Source organism: Miscanthus floridulus, chromosome 6 (genome assembly GCF_019320115.1).
Source record: "Miscanthus floridulus cultivar M001 chromosome 6, ASM1932011v1, whole genome shotgun sequence".
NCBI lineage: Eukaryota > Viridiplantae > Streptophyta > Magnoliopsida > Poales > Poaceae > Miscanthus > Miscanthus floridulus.
The window spans coordinates 5,517,587-5,539,304 of NC_089585.1; the positions used below are offsets into that span (position 1 = coordinate 5,517,587).

At 45.2% G+C, this 21,718-nt stretch overlaps 3 protein-coding genes and 1 pseudogene across 3 annotated transcripts; 2 read left to right on the forward strand and 2 right to left on the reverse strand.

The window, feature by feature from the left end:
* The first annotated feature begins 731 nt into the window (after nt 1–731).
* On the forward strand, nt 732–1,955 carry LOC136457489 (uncharacterized). Its single transcript, XM_066457522.1, has 3 exons — nt 732–982; nt 1,572–1,689; nt 1,835–1,955. The coding sequence occupies exons 1-3, from the start codon at nt 746–748 to the stop codon at nt 1,852–1,854; spliced, it is 375 nt and encodes a 124-aa protein (XP_066313619.1). The 5' UTR covers nt 732–745; the 3' UTR covers nt 1,855–1,955.
* A 2,438-nt stretch (nt 1,956–4,393) lies between these two features.
* Nucleotides 4,394–6,843, reverse strand: LOC136461566 (GDSL esterase/lipase At5g45910-like). The gene is made up of 4 exons (XM_066460848.1): nt 6,445–6,843; nt 6,139–6,354; nt 5,627–6,052; nt 4,394–5,026 (listed from the first exon to the last, which is right to left on the reverse strand). Exons 1-4 carry the CDS (start codon nt 6,689–6,691, stop codon nt 4,803–4,805), a joined length of 1,113 nt encoding a protein of 370 aa, XP_066316945.1. The 5' UTR covers nt 6,692–6,843; the 3' UTR covers nt 4,394–4,802.
* A 119-nt stretch (nt 6,844–6,962) lies between these two features.
* On the reverse strand, nt 6,963–15,769 carry LOC136461563 (histone-lysine N-methyltransferase ATX4-like; annotated as a pseudogene).
* A 4,695-nt stretch (nt 15,770–20,464) lies between these two features.
* Nucleotides 20,465–21,511, forward strand: LOC136457490 (uncharacterized). Its single transcript, XM_066457523.1, has one exon. The coding sequence runs from the start codon at nt 20,549–20,551 to the stop codon at nt 21,269–21,271; it is 723 nt and encodes a 240-aa protein (XP_066313620.1). The 5' UTR covers nt 20,465–20,548; the 3' UTR covers nt 21,272–21,511.
* The last annotated feature ends 207 nt before the right edge of the window (nt 21,512–21,718 follow it).

The window sequence follows — 21,718 nt, forward strand, 5'->3', positions numbered from 1 at the left end:
TGATTGATTTTTTTATGCCTGTGTTCTTCTTCACTGAGATCTGTGGCTTTTCAGTACCAGAGAAAAAAAATGATTATGGATGTGACCATTAATGTCGATACACGCTATTCTCATTTTGATTGGGTATACATCTTATTAATCTATATATGACAACTAAGCATTGATGCTGTTCAGTGGTCTACCCTTGTGTTACTTATTTGGTAATGGTGAGAAGTGTAGCCCATTGCTTAATGTCATACTTGAATTATAAAATATAATCTATGCTACATTTTTAAGATGGTTGCTTCATCTGATAAATTAGCATAATTTGTCCAAATATTATGGTCGCTATATGAATCTTCTCTTAAACAGTTAATCCTGCAAGATTATTTTCTAAAAATTTTCACATCTGATTGGCTCTTTTTTTTCCTATGAGAATTAAATCAGCTGTCATTAAAATTTAGCTACATATTATTTCCTTTAAATTTACCTAAACAAGGCCGCCATGCTCCTCCGGCAGAAACACCGTCCACGTCGTCCAAAATAACCTCAGCCGTCCGATCACGCGTTGGATGGCCCAGATCGCTCGAAGCGGATTCTCGCGTACAACAGCTTCTCAGCCTCCTGGTAGCTTCTCCCGCTTCTCCAAACCTTCTCCTGATTCTTGTCCGAAGCCGGACAGTCAAATATAGATACAGCAGCTTCAGCTTCTCGTCTCCAATTCTTTTCCTCTCTCTCCCGTCAGTCTGTCTCCCTCATCCTCCCGATGCGAGCAAGGGCGGCGGCGTCGGCCGAGCGGCGCGCGGCGGTGGAGGCCCTCCTCCTCCGTCTCCTCCACCTCTGCCTCCTCCTCGTCCTCCCTCCCGAGGCCGTCCTCCCGAGACGATGGCGCCGCGGTGGCCGCGAGGCCACGGCGCCACCTGCGGGCGACACAACGACGCGGATGGGGCCCGGCAGCCCCCTCCCTCTCCGGGGCCCTGAGCTGGCGGCGAGCACCCACCAGGTATGCCCATCGCATCTCTTCTCTGCCTCATGTGTGAAATCAGCACCCAAACCCGAACTCCAACCCTACCTTTGTCAAGGTCGGCCATGGAGGATCTGCCATCTCGTCGGTTGTTGAGTGCTCTTTGAGTATGAAATCAGGTTAGCTTTGGATTCAAATTTTGCTCATGATTTATTCCAGTAACTTGCAGTCGGTAAACATGGTTAGGTGGGATTTTTACTAATAAGACAGCGGTTGCCTACGCAATTAGCTATTCAGTATTTGTTGGATTCTGTACCTGCAGAGAATTGTGTGACTGCCATAGCTCCAGTTCATCAAGTAGTACTCGACATGCCCATGTACATTCATGATTTTCTTCAGTCATTTTATCTCCCTTCAGTCCATTGTCTCAGCCCAAAACTTTCCTTTGCGCAAAAAAAAATTAAGTGATTTAGTGCCGGTGATTCCATTTATGTGGCATCGATTTACCTCACAATTTTGATGGATCGAATCATAAATATTAACTGATTCCATTTAGGTGGCATCAATTTATCTCACAATTTTTATGGAGCAAATAATGATTATTAATGCCAATAACAAACCTTGCCAGGCAAGCATAAGGGCCCTGCGACCTACAGCGTGGGTGTACATGGAAATGGGAACCAGCATGAGCATGAGCATAGGCAGAGGTGGGAGAGGATATAGAAAAATGAGAAGCTCTGCTCCAGGTCTGCTATAATTTCTATTGGACTCTCCAATTATATTTCATGGAATGCCTGTCACTGATCAACTTCCTTGCCTCATTTCATTAGCACTAATACATTGAAGGTTTGGATAAACAGATGGTAACATTAGGTGTTGTTGTACTCACAGATTATTCCAGCAGTAACTGAACTTTTTTTTATAAGATACAAGGACGTTATCACCAACAACTCTCATGCTGCTTCTCAGTGATATGCAGCAGCGACATGCCCATAGCGTGTTGTCGTTATTCTTGGACAATAGAAATAGTCAACAGGTGACATTCTGTATGCTCATTGCATAAAAAAAAGACAGGTTATGCTTTCCTATTGCAATTCTTATTGTTCTTTATTTTTTCTTCTGCTCATGCTTATAGACTTCTCAATTTCCTTTGGTTGTGCACATGTCAACTTGGTCAGCTATCTATTAATTGCAATGGACCTGCCAATTATACTCTCCAATTATACTCTACATTTGTATGTAGTCTTGTGCAGAGTACATGTTAGTGAAATTCAGAGTTGTTCCACCAGTAATCGGTACCTGCTAAGCCTCATTGTTGCCACCTGTTTTCATTTCCTATTCCATTTTAGATCTTCATATATTGGATTTGTGCCTAGGCATGAAAGAAAAAAAAAAGAAAGCTCATATTTTGACCTACATGGTTTTTAATGTGGTGCCATTTTTATCTCTATCCAGACTGAAGAACTATGTTTTTCTGTTACCCTCTACTTCATGATGTTATTGCTTGGTTCTCAAAGAGGAATGTAGGTTTTATGCACATATTAATTTTTCCTTCAATGTCAGACCTTATCGCCTTGAAACTTATATAATCCTTATCACCTTCAACTCAACCTGTGCCATGACGATAATCTATTACTAAACTTATATAATCCTTATTATTTAGCCTAATCTTAATTTTTATAATGCTCTTGCAATGCATTTATTCAGCATGTATGTTTCACAGCCACTCGACGCGCGTAAGAGCGCGCGTAATCTACTAGTACGACAACATTCCGGATTGGGCTCGATACGGTGGATTTGCAGATAGTACAACAGGCGAGGCGGACGGAGGTGTACAACTTTGCTTGGGGCGGTGACCGGAGATAAGCCCCACCTACCCGCATTCGCCACTGTTCACGGGTATATACTTTTTGTATTCCTCGTGATGTGTTTACTTGTTGGAAATAAATAATTCATGTTACAAGTGTACAAGTGCATGCATGTAGCACAGGCGTAGCAACCGGCCAGCCAATCATTTTACTGTTATATATATATATATATATATATATAGCAGTAAGTACGTATAAACCCATTAACAGACGGCTAGTGTCTGCAATGTGGTTTCTGTTGTTATTAAGCCAGCTGTCGGCAATGTAGCGGTGGGCTGCTTCTGTGAAGTGGCCATCCCAGTACAAATAGGCCGATGGATCCTGGCAGACCGTGGAGCCCGGCATGCCACAGCCGGAGCTGAGGTTGAAGTTTATGCCTGGTTCGTCTCGCTAATAAGTATTCTTGACTGATTTATTGTGAGAGAAAAATAATATTTGTTGATTGAAAAAAATACGGCTTATAAGTTAAATGAACAGGATGCCGTCTCCACCGTGGCAACACCTCAGAATATCTCTGGTAATCCCTGCAACAGTACAATATAATTATCCATGGAGCTGACTCTCTGTAAGGGGCACTTCATTTCGGAGGAATTTGAATATGATTCGTTTCATTTTGTAAAGACACTCGTCGTGACAATTTTTAGAATGAGGTTTTTCTTAAGGAGAGGGATAGATCTATATATATTACCCATAATATACATACGAGGCACAAACTTGAAATTAGTATGAGACAAACTTATATATATATATATATATATATATATATATATATATATATATATATAGAACTACTATCCTGTAGCTGGCTACAAAATAACTTATTCTGTAGCCACTTTGAGTTACGATAATTACTATGTTAATTTACGAGATTATAGTAACTCCTTACTAAGTGGTTTAATATAACGTTATGGTAAATATCCCCCGTGTGTTATAGTAACCCAACTATCGTAAATATGTATTGACATTACGGTAAATTAGTATATAAAATTATGGTAAATGGAGGTGGCTACAGAATAGCCTCTCCCTATATATATATATATATATATATATATATATATATATATATATATATATATATATATATATATATATGGAACTACTATCCTGTAGCTGGCTGCAGAATAACTTATTCTGTAGCCACTTTGAGTTACGATAATTACTATGTTAATTTACGAGATTATAGTAACTCCTTACTAAGTTGTTTAATATAACGTTATGGTAAATATCCCCATGTGTTATAGTAACCTAACTATCGTAAATATGTATTGACATTATCGTAAATTAGTATATAAAATTATAGTAAATGGAGGTGGCTACAGAATAACTTATTTTGTAGCCGGCTACTGAATAGCCTCTCCCTATATATATATATATATATATATATATATATATATATATATATATATATATATATATATATATATATATATATATATATATATATATATATATATATATATGCAGGTTTATACTCCCAAGCCATGTACAGAAGTTAATATAGCACAAACTTATGTAAAATTTATATAAAAAAAAAGTAGTATGAATTGAACACAACAAAAATTCTTATGCGAAACTAAAATATGAGTCCTCTGAGTTTTCAAACACACCACACGCCCTGACAATGCCGGTCAGGCAGGCCCAATGCTATAGTCAGCTGAGATAGACACAAATCAATATTTGCAGCATAAAAACCCCATACACTATATAAAATAGCTTACTGAGTTTGAGCTTTTGCAGTATATATATACCACATGAAACGACAAAATAGTCGGCGGTACTATACTGTATACATGCTGCCATAGGATGTTTAACAAAGTTACTCTATATTAGAAAGGAAAAAAAGGATATACGTAGGAAACAATTCACAGCTACGGTGATTGATGCGTACAAAGGCGCCTATTTGTATGTGTGTGTATATACGGTACCGGCCGTTCGTACCGTATCCGTATGTTACAGCCTTTGACGGCGGCTGTGGAGACTGCAGAGAAACCTCAGGGGTGGAGGATTGGTGGGTCAGCGAAAGGCCCGTAGAGCCAGCCTTTGGCGATGTGGCCGTAGGCTGCCTCGGTCAGGTGGGCGCCGTCCCAGCTCCAGTGGTTGGAAGGGTCCTGGCACGCGTACGCCCCTGCCTCGCCGCACTTGGACGTCAGGTTGAAGTTGTACTCCCCCACGCCCGCCGCACCGCAGCAGGCTCGCGGCATCTGTTTCAGCATCCCTGCGCAAAAAACGACCATCAGACGTTCAGAACATGCGGCGAAAGAGCAGAGCAGAGGCCCAAGCCTAAAGGGTTCGTGTTCGTCATCACTCCGTCTGTTGATTACTCAGTTACATCACCTTTAGTTAGGTGTCAGTGTCACCTTCGATCACCTTCAGCCGACGTATGCAACGCGAGGCAAGCTCCGTCACGTCGCCAGAGCGAGAGCGAGAGCGAGACCAGCACGCAGCCGCCGGCCGGCCGGCCAGCGAAGCCCGCTGGAAAACTCCGATCCGGACCGGCAATCCACCCTTTCTTTTCCTATGGTATTCTCTCGTGACCGTTCAAACACGAAACCTCGCTTCAGATACCCAACCACCCTGCGGGCCCAGAAACGCACGCGTCGTCCCTGCCCGCGTCACCCCTGTGGATTTTTTTTTTCCTCGGACTCACTGTCTCCCGGCCCGGGCTGCTAGCCGCTGACACGGGAGCTACCCGCGCTGACGTAAGGAACCGAACTTGCAACAACCTTAGAGGCAAACAACTGCCGTGGCCACGGGGGCGCCGCCGGCCCGGCGCCGGGGAAGAGACAGCTGGAGTAGGAGGAGGGACCGCGCTCACCGTACTCTTCGGCGTGGAGGATGAACTGGATGGCGGGCGTGTAGTAGTCAGCGTAGACGATGCGCACGGCGGGGTGCCTGGCGCGGAGCTCCTCGACCTTGCGCTGCAGCGCGGCGTTGTGCACCCACGACAGCGTGTTGAGCTCCTTGACGCACCCGCTCCGGGGCCCGTACGCCGCGGCCGGCTTGTCGCTGAACGTGGACAGGAACATGGGGAAGCAGCCGGTGGGCAGCAGCCCCGGCACCACTAGGTCCACGGCGCCCTCCGCGATCAGCTCCTCCACGCCCCGCGCGATGGCGCCCACCACGTGCGGCACCAGCGCGTGCACCTCCTCCAGTGGCCGGAAGGAGAAGATCGTCGACCCGTAGTCGTTGCCCCCGAACTCGCCCACCACAAACAGCGACCGCCGGAACAGCTCCCGGCACTCTGGTATATATGTACATCATGCGTCAGACACGCCATAAGTGTGTGAAGGATGTCAGGTCGGCCATCGGAGAAGAATTCATGGAAACCTTGCGGGGAGCTGCAGATGCTGGGCTTCATGTCCCGGAACCACCCGATCTGGGTGTGCAGGGAGCCGGAGCTCCACACGGCGCGCGCCAGCCCGTGCTCCTCGAAGAAGTCCATGCCCAGCGCCGTGGCGCCCGTAATGGCGAAGTTGGCGCCGCGGTGGAACGTCGCGTTCTTCGCCTTGGACGGCGGCAGCAGCGGCAGCCCCAGCTCCTGCGCTGCTCCCCACTCATGCAGACGACAGACAGACAGACACGGTTCATCAGCTCCTGCTCGGGAACGGGAAAGCGCATGCGTGCGTTGCCTACCGATGAAGTCGATGACGACGCGGCCGTCGGAGACGCGCCCCGTGGGGTAGCCGAAGTAGGTCATGCCGTACGGCGAGCGCGCCGTGGCCAGGTAGTCCGGGATGCCGTCCACGCAGAGGTTGCCGGTGTCCGACAGGGAGTCCCCGAAGCTGAACACGGCCGCGTACTCCCGGGCCATGGCCGCCCGCGGCGCCGCAACCGCGAGCGCCAGCAGAACCAGGCACGCCAGCAACAGCCGACGCCTCATGGTGCCGCGACGGTGGCTTCAGTCCGTGTCGACGGCCGACTTGCTCCTGCTCGCCCGTCTAAACTCTCGTGTGCGGACCGGGTCGTCGGACGGGGACACGACCTGCCGGCTCGGTAAAACAAGCATGGATGATAATGGATTGGAGGGCAAGAAGCAAGATTAGTACCAGTACCTCGGTTTGATCAGGTCCTCTGATGCAGACATGGACACGATGGGGTTGTTCAGAAAGGTCAGAGCGAGTGGTTAAAAAATGTCAGACACAGGCAGGCGATAGTATCAAATTGAGTTTTCTTCTTTTCATTTTAAAGTCAGCATTCTTATACTATCTTATTACAGCAATGAAAGAATTTACAATGGATGACTAACTATGGCTGCCCTAAATCGCAATTCTAAACAAAATGGTTCAAACCTTGGGTAGCCACGAATTATAAACTTTTTGATTGAGTAATATAAAACGAGAAACTAACGAAAGAATTCTGGGAAAATTGGCCGGCTTTTAGCTTCTGTAAGGAGTTAGTCTTGGTCCCTGTTTGTGGGATCTGTTTACTCTTCTAGCCTTCTAGTTCATGTATCCACGACAGTTAGGAGCTTTGCACAGGCATGGAACCTTGCAGTCTTCGGATTCGTCAGGGTCAAACAAGTAGTCATACCTGCACGTTCAGAACCAGCATTAGATGAAACGGTATCATTCAGGATCTCGTGCCAATGAATTTCAGAAGTTGTGTACATGTCAGAAGAAAAGGGCAGAGCTGAGGAATTACGTCAGTTCTTCTCCAGCAGAGACATCTCTCTTGGCAATAAGAATGATCTGGTTCCTGTCACCACTGACAGTCATGATCCTAGCATAGCAGTTTGGCATACACTGAAAGAGCAAAACGAAAACTTAGTTGTCATTTTGTCAGGCTGTTACATATGGCAAGAAGATGCAAAATTGACGTATGAAGGTTTACCGAGTGATTAATTAGGCGTGCTATGTTTCCTTTGTCAGTAGCATCGATGACAACATCTTCACTTATCTTGAACAACTGCACAAGCACCACAGAACAAAAGAGAGTCAATGAAAAAGAGGGGATGCCAAATGTTTGGTATCAACCATACATAGGTTATGCTCTTTCTTATTACAAAGTGCTTCTGCAGCCTCTTATGTTTTCACCAAAATTCAAGACTTCAAGTTTCTATTCTTTTTTATATATGCTCTTCCTTGAACTTTTTAACTAGATTTGTATTGTAAACCTCAAAACTTGAAGCAAGTATAGCAATCAGTAAATTCTATCTAAGTATCTATTTTCCCACTAATAGCAGGCAGTAGCAATACATGTAAGCACAATAAGTGATAACTCACATAGCAATCCATTTTTTCTTTATGGTACTGTGCTTCCCTCAAATCAGCAACACACCGCCTAACTTGTTCACCACGATACTCAATAACCTGGCACAAGATTAATTAAGCTGTCAGCTCACATTTTATTTCTCAAACGAGTAGGAGAACTGGGCACCATTGCATTAGAGAAAGCGGTCAGATGGCACATTAAGGACGAACTCCACACTTGCAATGAATGGAGACCAAGCAATTCTAGAAAAATAGGGATACAATTGTATTGTATGGATATAAATGTTAGCACCGATTATCAGTTGCTGAGACAAATGAGATCTATTTGGGGGGTTTATTAAGCTGAATACTCAACTGAGAAACAAATACTCCCTCCCATGGTTCTTAAAGCATTAAGGCAAGGCATAGCAACTCACCATGCTCGTCACCTAGGCAGTTAAGGCATGGCGGGAAGGCAGGCAAGGCGGACGCCAATAGTGCCATACATACAGATAAATCAAAAAGGAAAGGAACAATAAACCACCTCAATGGGCTATAACCACAACAGCAAATGAGCCTACTAGCCTATTAAAGCCCAACCCAAGTCAGCAGCCCACAATGACCCCTCCCCTCAGGTTCCCATCTCACGCTCCCTACCTCTCAAGAATGGAGCCCTGCTTGACCCCCACCCCACCCCACCCCAACCCCCCACCCCCCACACACACCCCCCAAAAAAAGGCAGGGTAGATCTGCGCAGGCCATTGCGCTGGAGATTGCAGGCAGAGCTGTGTCAGCCATCACGCCAGAGCCTAGGATGGAAGAAGCACGAAACAGAGCCGGCACCGATGGCACATCTTCTCTCCTCCCCTCTTGTAGCTATAGGGGAGACAACTTGACCCCAGGGAGCGCCTAGGCGACGCCTTAAGAGCCATGCTATCTCCATCCACAGATTAAAGTGGAGGGTAAATAACTATGATGCCCCTCAATCACACAGTTAACACCTGCCTTTTCATATAACCAAGGCTATAAATGGCAGGCATCAAGCCATCAATTTAATGGTGAGGGAGGGGATGCATAAATTAGGTAAAAATGCATACATTTGTGGACAAACTTTAAATGTTAGGAATGCATTCATTTGTGAACAGAGGGAGTAGCAAATTACAGAATCATTTCATTTGGGGCCTGCTTGGGAAGGTGGGATTTCGATCACACTAGGATTTAAATCTGATGTGAAGTCCTAAAATTAATGTCAGGAGCAACTTCCCTCATTCAGACACCCCCTGAGAGGTATGTCCATCTCTGGATATATAGATATCATATATCAATGCCAAGCAGTCAATATTCATTTGATGGAACACAAGCTCACAGATTACCAACTGCACTCCTGTTGCCTAGACACATGAAAAGGTTATTTGGGACACCTAACCTACCTAATGATAAAAAATTAACTTGTTTTCTTAGATTTTGAGCACACATTAATGCCATATCTGCATGTTCTTCAAATGTCATCATTGATTATTTGATATACCTAATGAACTGACTAGATAAGCTATGCAAATAACTAAACATAATATAGATAATACAAGTCAACATGCTATACCATTTGCCCCTCCTGAATATTCCTTGCAGCAAAGAGCCCCCATCCATGAATTCCAGATCGACCACAAGAGACCCTCAAATTTTCAGTTTTCTGCAACCATCAGTTTGTTTATCAGTGTGCTGACACAACCTTGTAGTATCTAATGAACAGCAGTTACTCAGAGACTTAACCTGTAAATACTCAAGCCGCTCTTTAAATGTTGAAAAAGATTGATCATCCTTACAGTCCTGTTAACAAGGAACAGGAAATAATAAGGTGAATAAATGAATCTGCATTCACGCTCGAGAGTGCTAGCACTCAGAATGAGACAATTACCATGCACGCATTAAGGCCATCAATAAAATCCTGGGAGTGGTGTCGAGGTCCCATAATCCGGTGGGCAATAGCCTCTCCTGGTTCTTTCTGAAAAATGGAGATAACTTAGTAATTAGTATTTACTGTTTTTTAGTACAATAGCCCTAAAGGCTTAACAGCAGGAACCAAAAATGAGACCAAGACAAAGATCCATAGGACACAATAAACTAGCAGTAATTGCAACAATGCTCAATGATAAGAAAGCATGTGTGATGCATTCATGCATGTAAAATGATTGATACCAATGCTAGAGAACCAGTTGTTCCAAATACAAGCAATTGACAAAACCAACTGCCACTAAGAGTTTATTCTTGAACCAGCAAACAAGCCAAGTAGTTGAACAACAAAGAAATTACGGGAGTGAAAGAAAGAATGTAATATACAACTGATGTGCTAGGAAATAATTAGTAAAAGTAAATGTTTAAAAAAGAATTCAAAATTCATCCATGACAATAAGCACCATCTTTTCTCAAAAATTAGGAATGAAGACAATTAAGAGCAATAAGCAGATGCAAGAAAACTACCTTGTATTTCAACATTTCATAGGTCAGGCACTTTGCGACTAGACAGTCAGAAACTATAGGAGGAAGCACTTTCTCCTGGTGATTTTCCTTCCTGACGAGTCTTGCAGCTGTCTGTTTCTCACCATTTTGGAGAAAAAATTTGGTAGAGAAAACACCTTCAGGTGTCTTCATTGTCAACACATTGTCTGGGTCAGGAGTACTACAGAAGGGGAAACAATTGCATATCAGGTGTCAGCCGCATATATTTGTGGTATTTACTAACTTCAGGGTATATTGCCACTTTTACTTGTTATAAGATCACTATGAAAAAGGCCTGAAAGAACACATCTACATGGTTGTGACCCTACATTAGAGTTACTTTTGTATATAAATAAACAAAAAGAACCACCAAGTGAACTGAAATGATTTGACCAGAACAAAAGAGAAACCGGGATTGGAACGAAAATGTTACCTATGAAAATCACAGTAGGAAACCATTTTTGTAATGTGCCTGCCACTTCTTTCAGAGTATTGCAGCTACAAGAACAAAAAGTTCACAGTTTAATGACCTGTCTAAAAATATGGATAGCAAATAAATATTTCCTTTTGAACAAATGTACAAATCATGTTTAAATTACTCTAAAACCTAGCTGCAATGGAACTATTTAGGCAATAATAAAAAAACGAAACATGCAAAAAAAAGGTAGATTTTACACAAAATAATGATGGTTAACAATACCACCATACAGTTTGAGACACTGCCTGACAATAATATAATATCAACCTAATAAGCGGACAGGGCTCAAAAACTGTACATCATACGTCAATAACATTTTGCATTAGGATGAAGCAATGTAAATTAATGAAACAAGGAAACACAATCTTTTTCATCAAAAATAGCCACTATAAAATGTGAAGCATTCAACCTCCATGCTATATCCAGCTCTTGATGCACACATTGCGTGGTAATACGTAGAGCACTTGTAGCATTCTGTGCAGGCACCATGCATTTGCTTGCATATGACACAAGTCTGCAGTTAATATGAAAAAATGCAAATATTAGGTGAAATTTGAATGGAAAGCACAGGAATTAAGATTTTGGATGCAAATTGTGAAAATATCAATTAAAAATCTCAACCTTCTTAAAGTACTCTACAGGGATGCTCATTATTCCCATAGCTGGCTCCATAGTCTCCTCAACCGGAAAAGAGACTTTAGGCTGAAACCAGGCACATGTAACATGAACCCACAGTCCCTCAATATCTGTTGGCTTGAGAGCACCCCCTGTGTTAACAGAAATTCAGTAGTACAAGTTAATAGCTTCAAACAACAATGACAGACAGGACATCTGAAACAAATTTAAAGCACCAATAGAATATATTAAACAAGGAACAAAGTTTATCACGGTACAAGTGTCACTGACAAGCATCACTCTGATGAGATTATTTGAAGAAAAAAATCTTTAATGGCTGGTGAACATAGTGAAACAGAAGAGTATATTATAGGCTACAAATTCCCATTATAAGCAATACCTTTGACAGGACATAGGCAGCATTCTCTTTTCTGTTGGCGGAATTCACATGCTCGACAAAGCCATGTTGTAAGATCTTGTACAGCTCGTGCACCATAGCATTCCTGGTGAACAGCTATTTGGCACCTGAGCAAATAAATATCGGAGTGGTAATGCAGTCAATTACGAGTCAAACATCAACATAAAGGTCACCTTAAAACATACGGTGAAATATAAAATTAAGGGTGCTAACCGAAGCAAGGCCAGCAAGAATACCTGTTGCAAATTATAATTTTGTTGTAGTCCCAATCCTCAACCCATCGACAAACAGCACAGCGTTCAGTTGTCCATTTAGCACAGACAGGACTGTAAGCATTAGCTGCAGATATCAAAGCAATCAATCACATAAGGTCATGTTGCAACTGCCAGCTACACAACAAACACAAACTCAAGCAGAAATACCTTGCAATTGTAGCAGCTCATCTTTCTTAATGCCTGGGTTAGAAGACTTCGATGTCCCACAAGGAATATCATCCAGCTGCAGGTAAGTTTAAGAGATCATGTGTCAGTTGGTCTTGGTGTTTGATTGAAAAAAAAAGGTTGATGAAGATCTACAGGGCTTACCAAATTAATGAGTGGCTCCCCTGTGCTCTTTTGTCTAATACTCATCTTCCAATTCTTTTTCCTTGAGCCAGTATGCTTCTCCCACTCATTCAGACTCATCATCCTTTCCTTGCAAGACTTACATTGACATAGTATCCTGCCAGCAATAACTCAACTCAAATCAGCTTACAAATAGTAGCATGTAGAATCATTGTAACACGCAGACTGCTTATTTCTCGGATGCACAGGAGAATTGTGCATCATTATATTAAAATTGGTTGGGTGTTTCTGGTCTACATAGTCAACATTACAATGCCCGTCACCACTGACCCACTAAATAATCCTTCAAAGTGAGTATTACAATAACAAAATCACATACCACAGAATGTGAGCCTACTTTAGCCTGCTCTCACAACACATTGAATGATATTCTAAAATTCGTGTAAATAGAATTGAGCAAAAATAAGACACAGTAAAATAACGTAGAGTAATCGCAACTAAGCATATTTAAATTAAAATGCTACGTTAAGATTCGCAGTGAGATACCACCAAAATACCAAATACTTACATGTGCTTCTCAGGTACATACAGTGCCTCCTCACCGTTGCAGCAAACAGCTATCATTGCAGTCAGTTTTTCCTTTGAAGTGCTAGCACATCTGTGGAGAAATACATTACATATTGAAGTGCTTATTTACTCAAGTAGCTTTGTATCCATAGGTTAGAGAGCAGTAAACGACTTACTCTGAACTGATGGAAGTATTCATTTTTTCCATTGCTGGAACTGTTTTGCGTTTTGATTTGCAATCCGGACAGTAGTAATCTGCCTTTTCCAAATCCTATGACAGAATGCCAAGTTAACAAAAGATATTCATAGAATAGTTGCATATAGATATCAAGCAATAAGGAGATCAAAATGTCATCAAACAAAGGTAAGGAAATAACCTCCACGTTGTTGCATGTCAGGTCACATTCAACGTGAACCCAAATCTGGCACTCATCACAACAAACCTGGCACAAAGTGCCTTTCAAGTCAGTACCCAGAAAATTCAAGATATACAACCAAAGCATGTATTATTCTAAGGTCTTACCCAGTTTCCACCATCTGTGTGGTGCCAAATTTTTTTGCATATGCCACAGTATTGTTTCGACTGCAATAACTGCAGAGTAATGCTTATACACATGAGTCATCGAAAGGAAGAAAGGATGTGTAAAGAATACCAGAGATGAAGTATCTCACAACTCAAAAGTTTAGCCACATACCTTTTCACAGTGCCTACAAAGCACCTGCTCACCCCCTTGCTTCCTTTTCTTTGAAACCTTGGATGGTAGGCGATTACCACAGCTATCACAAGACAGTGCCAATTTGCCAACAACCTGCAATTCAGCGAATTACATTGCGGCCAGCTCAAAAGATGTATCAAGGGAAGTAGCTTCACACTGAACTTGTACAATTTCACCGTATTAGGTTACCTGAGACTCGGATTGGCACTCCTGCTCGTTATTTGAAGCAGCCTCTTCCTGAAAGCCATTAGGATCAGACTGCTTATTTACAGACTTCCGCGGTGAGCATACCCCATCCATTTCAAGATCGAAAAAACCACGTTCGGCAAGAAAAGCCTCCTCAATTGCTGCACGGAATTTGCTTGGTCTGAGCTTATACAGAGGCTGTCCTTGAAACCTGACAGAACAGAGAAGCATCAGATACAGACCAAATTAGGAACACAATGTTCAACACATTCCAGAATTTTACCTGTCTAGGTAGTCCACAAAGGGAAAGATCATTCCTTGCTTAACCCATCCATAGTCCTGCAAAGGGATGTGGCAGGGTAAGGCGGTAAGGACATGCAAAAAACAAAAAAAATGTTTGGTTTTCCAAGTATATTTAGTACCCTGTTTCGGTTACATCCCGTGAAAGTCAAATCCTTTGTCGGTTTTCATAAAAAATAAAAATTGTATATCTTTGGTGGTATTTATATATATCTTATTAAGTTGCAGATTCGTTATTCCGGTAACCAAAAAGCCAACAGAAAGCAGCACAAGGAAATGATTAATTACCCTGCCATGCCCGTTAGCGGAATAACCGAAAAACATGACGCAGAGGGCGCCAGGAACACAGGAGTTGAGCACGACTTCCGGCGCATGCAGCATGGGATCAATCACCAGCGCAGGCCACGTCGGGGACTTCTTCCCAGACCTCGCCCACACAACATCCCCAAGCACAAAATCCTCCGGCCAGTAGAAATCCTCTTTCTTATCACTGGCCTCCCTCTTGGGCTTGCACTCCACCACCGCAGGTCTCCCCTCCATCCCAGCATTGCCACCAGCACCACCTTCCAAGGCGGCATTGCTCACTCGAACAGTGGTGCCATTGCCACCAGCACCACCGTCCGAGGCGGCATTGCTCACAGACGTGAGCACACTCCCGCTGGCAGCTCCCCCAAAGCTGCCGCTCTTGCTTATGTTACGGCACGCCCGATACAGGTCGGCATCCGTGGGCGCCGGCCGCATGGGCGTCCACACCGCGGTCTCCACGGGACCAAAGGAGTCGCCTTTGGGCTCGGCCATTAGCACCTCGACGTTGTACACCTCCCCGTCCCTTTTCTCCACCCCCAGCCCGCCGCCCGGAGCGGGCAGCGACACGACCACCGCGCGCTTCTTGGCGGGCGGCGGCATCGAGTCCCTGAACCGCGACGGGACGACGCGGTCGCGGCGGCGCTTGGCGGGCGGCATGATGACAGCGGGGCCGGGTTCCCCACCCCCGGGACGGTGGCGGTGCAGCGCTTGAGCGGGATGCGGGACGCCGGCATGGCACCGGCACCACGGGCGGCGGAGGCTAGGGCATGGGAAACCCTAGAGCCTGGAATCGGTCGGGCGAATCGGGGCGCGGGGAGGGATCCAGTCCAGGCCTTAGGGTTCCGCCTCCGCCGCGAGCGCCGCGTCGGGATTTAAGCAAGCGCGGTGGGGGGGTTCGGGGCCGCGAGCAGGGGATTGGGGATTTGGAGATTTGCGGGGGCGGCGGGTGGGAGGTGGAGACGACGCGCCGACGCGGAGGCGAAAATTTGTGTTCCCTCCGCCCGAGTGTCGGAATCCGAGGAATTTGGGGGTTTTGAAAATTTCGAACGCGATGCGATGGTCGGGGGAGACAGCGGGAGGGAGCGAGGCGAAGATGTGGTGGTCGTGGTGTGTGTGTGTGTGTGTGTGTGTGTGTGTTAGACGACTCGGCGGCGCGAGGTGGGTCAGGTGGTGAGTGAGACTTGGGAATGAAGCGAGGCGGCCAGGTGGTGGGGGCCGGAGCCTGGAGGGAAGGAAAAAGTTTTCGCGCGGATCTGGAATTCTGGATCAGGGACTGCCGCCGGCTCTACTCAACGCGGCGTTTTCCTTCTCGGATAAGGCACTTCTAGGGGTTTGCTCCAAAGAAAAAAATAAGACCATTTTGTATATACGGAGTAATCTATAAGTTATATTTGAAACCAATAAAATTTAGGATCAAAGTGAATCCAGTCATGAGAGAAAGAGCTAAGAGAATAAAAAAAAAAACTAGATGAGAAAACCCTAAATCAACGTGTTTTATTCACTTGAATAAGGCATATTTTAAGGCCACCTGCAACAATTTTAGTTCTCGTTTCTGGATACGATATTTTTGGAGCCACGTGTAACCGTTACTCGAAAGAGTAACTAGGACCACTTTCTGTCGTGTTATAGATTGACAGGTAACCGTTACACAGGATAGAACAAAACTAAAAAAGAGAAATAGGATATAAAACATCAGAAGGAGAAGGATCCAAGAGAATAAAAAACTAAATGAAAAAATTGCATTAGTGTGTCTATTTTCATTCGCAATTGGATAGGTCGTCTTTAGGACCACCAGCAATCGTTATCGTTCTTAATTTTGGATAAGGCATATTTAAAGTCACGTGTAACCTTGTCCCAAAGAATAACTAAGACTACTTTTAGCCTCTTTTTAGATTCACTGCTAACCATTGCAAGGGAGAAAAGAAAACTAAGGAGAGTTATGATCAAAGCGAGTCCACACATAGAGAGATAAGTAGCTAATGAAATAAAAATCTAAATGAGACAAACCGAAACAACGCAATTATCCACATCCTCGACTTTGGTTAAGGCATCTTTAGAGACATGTGTAACCGTTACTCAAAATCTAAACAAGAATTAAGACCACCTTTGCACTCTTAGACTTGTACATAACCAATTGTAACCGGAGGAACTAAGCTATAACAAAGTTAAGACTAGAGTGAGTACAATCATCGAAGAGGCAATGAGCTAAGAGAGTAAAAACCAAACGGGAGAGAAGTCGAATGAGGAGAATGAACAAGGTGACTTGGTTGTGGTTGTGGTTGTGGTTGTGGTTTTTTTTATCTGAGTGACTATCCATTTGAAGCCATGTTGGAAACTAACCAATGGAGAGAATAATATAAATCTAGTGCTGACATACTTGGTTTCGGCGCTAGTGTACGTGGCCTTAGGAGGCCCTTATGATATAGGGTTTTGGAGTCACCCATTACGAGGATTTTTATTGGATTGTGTTGGTTTGGTGCTTATCAATAATCCTTCTCAACCCTAAGAAGGTTTCAATGAAATTATGAATTATGGTTAACACGTGGAGTTAGGGAATCGAGGTTTTGGGCTCCAGTAAGCTTCTTTCCATTGCTAGGCTTAGTCGCTTAAAGGAAAAGGTTGATCACACTAGGCTGGCCTAGCCTAGCGAAGTTGGAGTCAGAGGGGCACAAGGAGGGGGCATAAGGCCCTAACCGTGGCATGTTGTGACTGGAATGTGCCCTTTGTACGTTGCTTTGGCTATGGGAGACGGTGAGCTTGTACACCGCTCCTCGTTGGCATCTTAGCGAGGCCGCTACTTCATGCATCGCTCGCCGCCACTGGTCATCACTAAGGCACCCTATTGTGGTGAGTTATTAGATGTGATGGATGAAAGGTAACTTGGTGGTTTTCATAAACAAGTGTCCAATGCAGAGGACACATAAATAGCAAAAAGAGAAACACCAACATTACATCAACTCCAAGAGTCTATGTGGAGGAGTATAGACTTTGGATGAACCTCGTAAATAGAATACATACCGAATTTAGAGGTCATGGACATAGATGAGACTCCCAAAAATGGTTCAGGGGCCCTATGTAATTTACTCTTTTGTCTGATTGTGAACTTAAAGTCCCAAAATTGATGGCAAGAGCTACACTCATATCTCTTGGGATGTGTTATTCCCCATAGTTTATACTTCATCGTCAAACATTTTTTATATAATTTATATTGTATGTCAACCGGTTGTTAGTAGTGTGGATACCATGGAGGTACCCCCGTTCCAAATTACAAGTCGCTTTGACTTTTTTGTTTATCCATTTTGCTATGTATCTAGACATATTATTATATCTAGATACATAGCAAAACAAATGTATAAAAAAGTCAAAGCGATTTATAGTTTGGAACGGAGGGAGTACATCAATGGTGTAGAATAGTAGCATGTGTGGGATAGTGTTGTGCGGCATAGTTGAGGTCCCATTTTAACATGTTGTCGTCGATAGTTGCCTAAATTGTTCCGATTGCCCCCTATGTTTGTTGTTATTGATGGATTCTTTTGAAATTGTTGTCGATACGCTATATTGTCTAGTCTTAACTTCTTATTTATTACTCTCTCCATCCAAGAATAATAATCATATTAGACCAGATGAAAAGTCAAGCTTTATAAAATCTGACAAACAATTAATCAAATTACATAGAAGTTTTGAGCACAAAACTTGCACTAGTAGATTGGTGTTCAAATTGCCTTTGAGATGATATTGATGTTTCTAGTAATTGGCTACATACTATAGGAGAAGTTAAGGATAAAAATCCACTTTGTATTACTTTTTTATTTTTTCAAATACATTTATCATTTTTTGATGGAGGGAGTAATACTCGTAGACATATTTGTGCGTTGCAATCGGATGTTGAGATTGTTGCATGGTTACTTGGATGAGATTTATCAATGATCACATCATGTGTTCCAATTCGTTTTGGGATCGTTTTCTGCACCATACCTAAACACTTCTTTATTTTGTTTTGAAATTGGACTCCACACCACGATTGGACTTTGAACGTACTATAAATTGTATGGAAATGGGATACTCCATTGGGTCCATTGGATCCTAAGAACAGTTGTGAGTGATTAAGGACAAAAAAAACTCCGCGCTAAAAAAATCTCCAAAAATGCAGAAAGAACCTCCATGTCAAATGTTCCTTTGACCATTGGTCAAAAGACTCTCCATGCCGGTAATTACCTGCAGCCCAAGAAAGCAAACGGCCCATCAATCAACCCCCGCAAGTCCCGGTCGAGCAAGAGAGGCCAGCGGATCTTCCCCAAACCCCCCCACCGCCGCCGCGACCACGAGCACCTCCGATTGAGCCCGTGCCATGGAGGACAACATCACCGATGTGCCGCCGCCGTCCCGCTTCTCCTCGGACGACCTCGACAACTTCGCCGCTACACCAGCGCAGCCCACGACGGGGAGGCAGATGAGGACAGCGGCGAGGATGGCGGAAGCGGGTGAGGGCGACGACGGGGGAGCCGGGTGAGGAACTGTAGGAGTATTCCCTTTCCTGCGCGTGGCTGGCTCTTGTTTGATGGACGACGTGTGAGCCTTTCCTTTTCTTGCGTGCGTGATTGATTTTCTTTTCCGATTTTGCGTGATTGATTTTCTTTCCGATTTAGTTGGATGGACCACAAGAGAATGGGGAGACCCTATTGCGGGGGAAGCGAGGGAGTGCCGTAGGGGCAAATCGCACGGGCGATGCAAGGGAGAAGGGACAGGCGTAGGAGGACGGGATCGCACCAAGCAGAACCATGGGCCCATGTTGGAATATCGCAGCAAAGCAGTGTCCACTCTTTAGGGGGTGTTTGGGACTGCTTCGTTCCTGTTTTTGTTTTTCCAGCTTCGCTCCATCTCCATGTTGCCAAACACTTCTAGCTCCAGGAACTCCGCTCTAAGAAAAACGTGGAGTTGGGGCTAACTCCACCTTTTTTTCCGGAGCACCTCAAGAGGTACTTTAGTTTTTAGAGTTTTATACTCCTAGTTGGATTTATAGAAAAAAAATTACCCACATTCGTCACTCTCTAATCACCGGTTCCCCTCTCTTCACCTCCCGTACGGACGCCACGAGAAAAAAAGGCCACTTTTTCTTCTCTGCGCCGGCCTCCTACGCTGGCTGGCCCTCTCTTGCCTAGGCCGGCCAGTGGCCAGGCACCGGGCCGCGCTGCAGTACCTCCTGGTGGCCATGGCACCAACTCCCAAGCCCCTGGTTGTTACGCCTAGTGCACCTGCAGGAAAATGGCCTGGTGTAGCTGCTGATCCGAAAATGAAGGCTAAGTCAACCACTGCACTTGTTATTCAGGATGCAATCACAAAGATGTCTTATATATACTGCTACTTCTTTTATATCGAATTATGGACTTTGTTATTTTTTATATCATTTGTTTTCTATTTTTTAAGAAAATATCGAGTGCAATTTCAATCAGAGACATAATGGACCGCATGGAAACAATCTATTTCTGGAGCTGGAGCTAGCCTGTGTGTCAAACAGTACCACTTGCTCCACAAACTCTACGGTGGAGTTGCTCCATGGTGTAGTTAGTGGAGCGGAGCTAAAAAAAAAAAGGGAGCGGAGCAGTCTCAAATAGCCTCTTAGTCTTTTTAGCTGTGATTAATTGAGCTATTACCCCTAAATCTTGTTGCGACAAAAAAATCACCAAAATGCAGAAAGAACCTCCCTGTCATTTTTTTTGAGGAGAATGTCAAATGTTCCTTACCGTGGTCAAAAGACTCTCCGTGCCGGTTCTTACCTGCAGCCCAAGAAAGAAAACGGCCCATTAACCCCCGCAACTCCCCAAGTCGAGCAATAGGCCAGCAGATCTTCCCCAAACCCCCCCGCCGCCGCCGCGACCGCGAGCACCACCGATCGAGCCCCCGCCATGGAGGACGTCATCACCGACGTGCCGCCGCCGTCCCGCTTCTCCCCGGACGACCTCGACAACTTCGCCGCTCCGCCAGCGCAGCCCACCCCCATCCTCGTCGTTTCCCCGAACCCTAGCCCACCGGCCCCGCGCCTCCTCATCGTCTTCATCTCCCCCACCTCCCTCGCGCTCCTCGCCTCCCCGCCGCCGCTCCACGCGTCCCTCCTCCTCCCGGACCTGCCCCTGCACCCGCACCCGCACGCGCCCATCCGCGTGTACCTCCACCCCTCCGGCGCGCTCCTCGCTGCGGCGCACGGCGCCGTCCCCGCCCACCGCGCGCGCGCCGCCGCAAAGGCCCTCGTCTCGAGGCTCCAGCCGGAGGAGGTGCTGGTCCTGGATTCGGTCCGGAGCGGGCCGTACCGGGGCCGCCTCGCCGCGGACGAGCCCGTGGAGGGGAAGCTGGAGACCCGCGCGGCGCGCGCGCGCGGAGGCGTGGGCGCGGCCAGGGCCGTCGCGGCGCTGGCCCCGCCTGGCAGCGTGGTGGACGGGCTCGGCGCTGCCGTGCTCGCGGAGTGCGAGATCCGGGGCAAGGCGGCCAGCCTGGTGGTGACGTGGCCGGCGGGCGCCAGGCCCGCGGAGTTCGGGGTCACGCGGCGCGTGGCGGCGGAGCTTGGCGTCGACACCGGCAAGGCCGCGGCGAGGGTCTCCGGACGGCCAGAGTTGGATGCGTTGTACACTTGAGATTTCTCTGTTACTGCTTGTGATTTCGTTGCCTGTTGTCTGACGAGTGAGCTGGGTTTGAGACAATTTGGGGAGAAATGTGAAATCTCGGACAATGGGTTTGATGGTTTCGTGTTTGCGTGATTTCATATATGGATTTTCTATATGCCGATGAACAAATTCTGATTCAGTTGTGTCATCGCTGCTGTTGTGATCACTGAAGCGGCCTTGCCTTCGCTTGCAGTAGTACCATGTGAATGGACTTCCTCAGTAGAACGGGATTATTTACATATTTACCATCATTATGACGTGAGTGGTATAAAAAGTATCATATCAGTGACTCATGTGTCAATGACACAGTGTAAAATGCTATCTGTAATAATGGTAAATATGTAAATACCCCAGTAGAACGTGTTTCTACCAAGGTAGTCAAAATCCTTTAATCGAATCGAATCGGAGGGCTTTAGC

Excerpts from the sequence above, each read along its gene's own strand:
- LOC136457489 (XM_066457522.1), top strand. The coding sequence starts at position 746 with ATGCGAGCAAGGGCGGCGGCGTCGGCCGAGCGGCGCGCGGCGGTGGAG. Across the intron at positions 983-1,571 it reads TGGCGGCGAGCACCCACCAG|GCAAGCATAAGGGCCCTGCG; the intron begins GTATGCCCATCG and ends AAACCTTGCCAG. Across the intron at positions 1,690-1,834 it reads AATGAGAAGCTCTGCTCCAG|ATTATTCCAGCAGTAACTGA; the intron begins GTCTGCTATAAT and ends TTGTACTCACAG.
- LOC136461566 (XM_066460848.1), bottom strand. The coding sequence starts at position 6,691 with ATGAGGCGTCGGCTGTTGCTGGCGTGCCTGGTTCTGCTGGCGCTCGCG. Across the intron at positions 6,355-6,444 it reads CGTCGTCATCGACTTCATCG|CGCAGGAGCTGGGGCTGCCG; the intron begins GTAGGCAACGCA and ends AGTGGGGAGCAG. Across the intron at positions 6,053-6,138 it reads CATCTGCAGCTCCCCGCAAG|AGTGCCGGGAGCTGTTCCGG; the intron begins GTTTCCATGAAT and ends CATATATACCAG.
- LOC136457490 (XM_066457523.1), top strand. The coding sequence starts at position 20,549 with ATGGAGGACGTCATCACCGACGTGCCGCCGCCGTCCCGCTTCTCCCCG.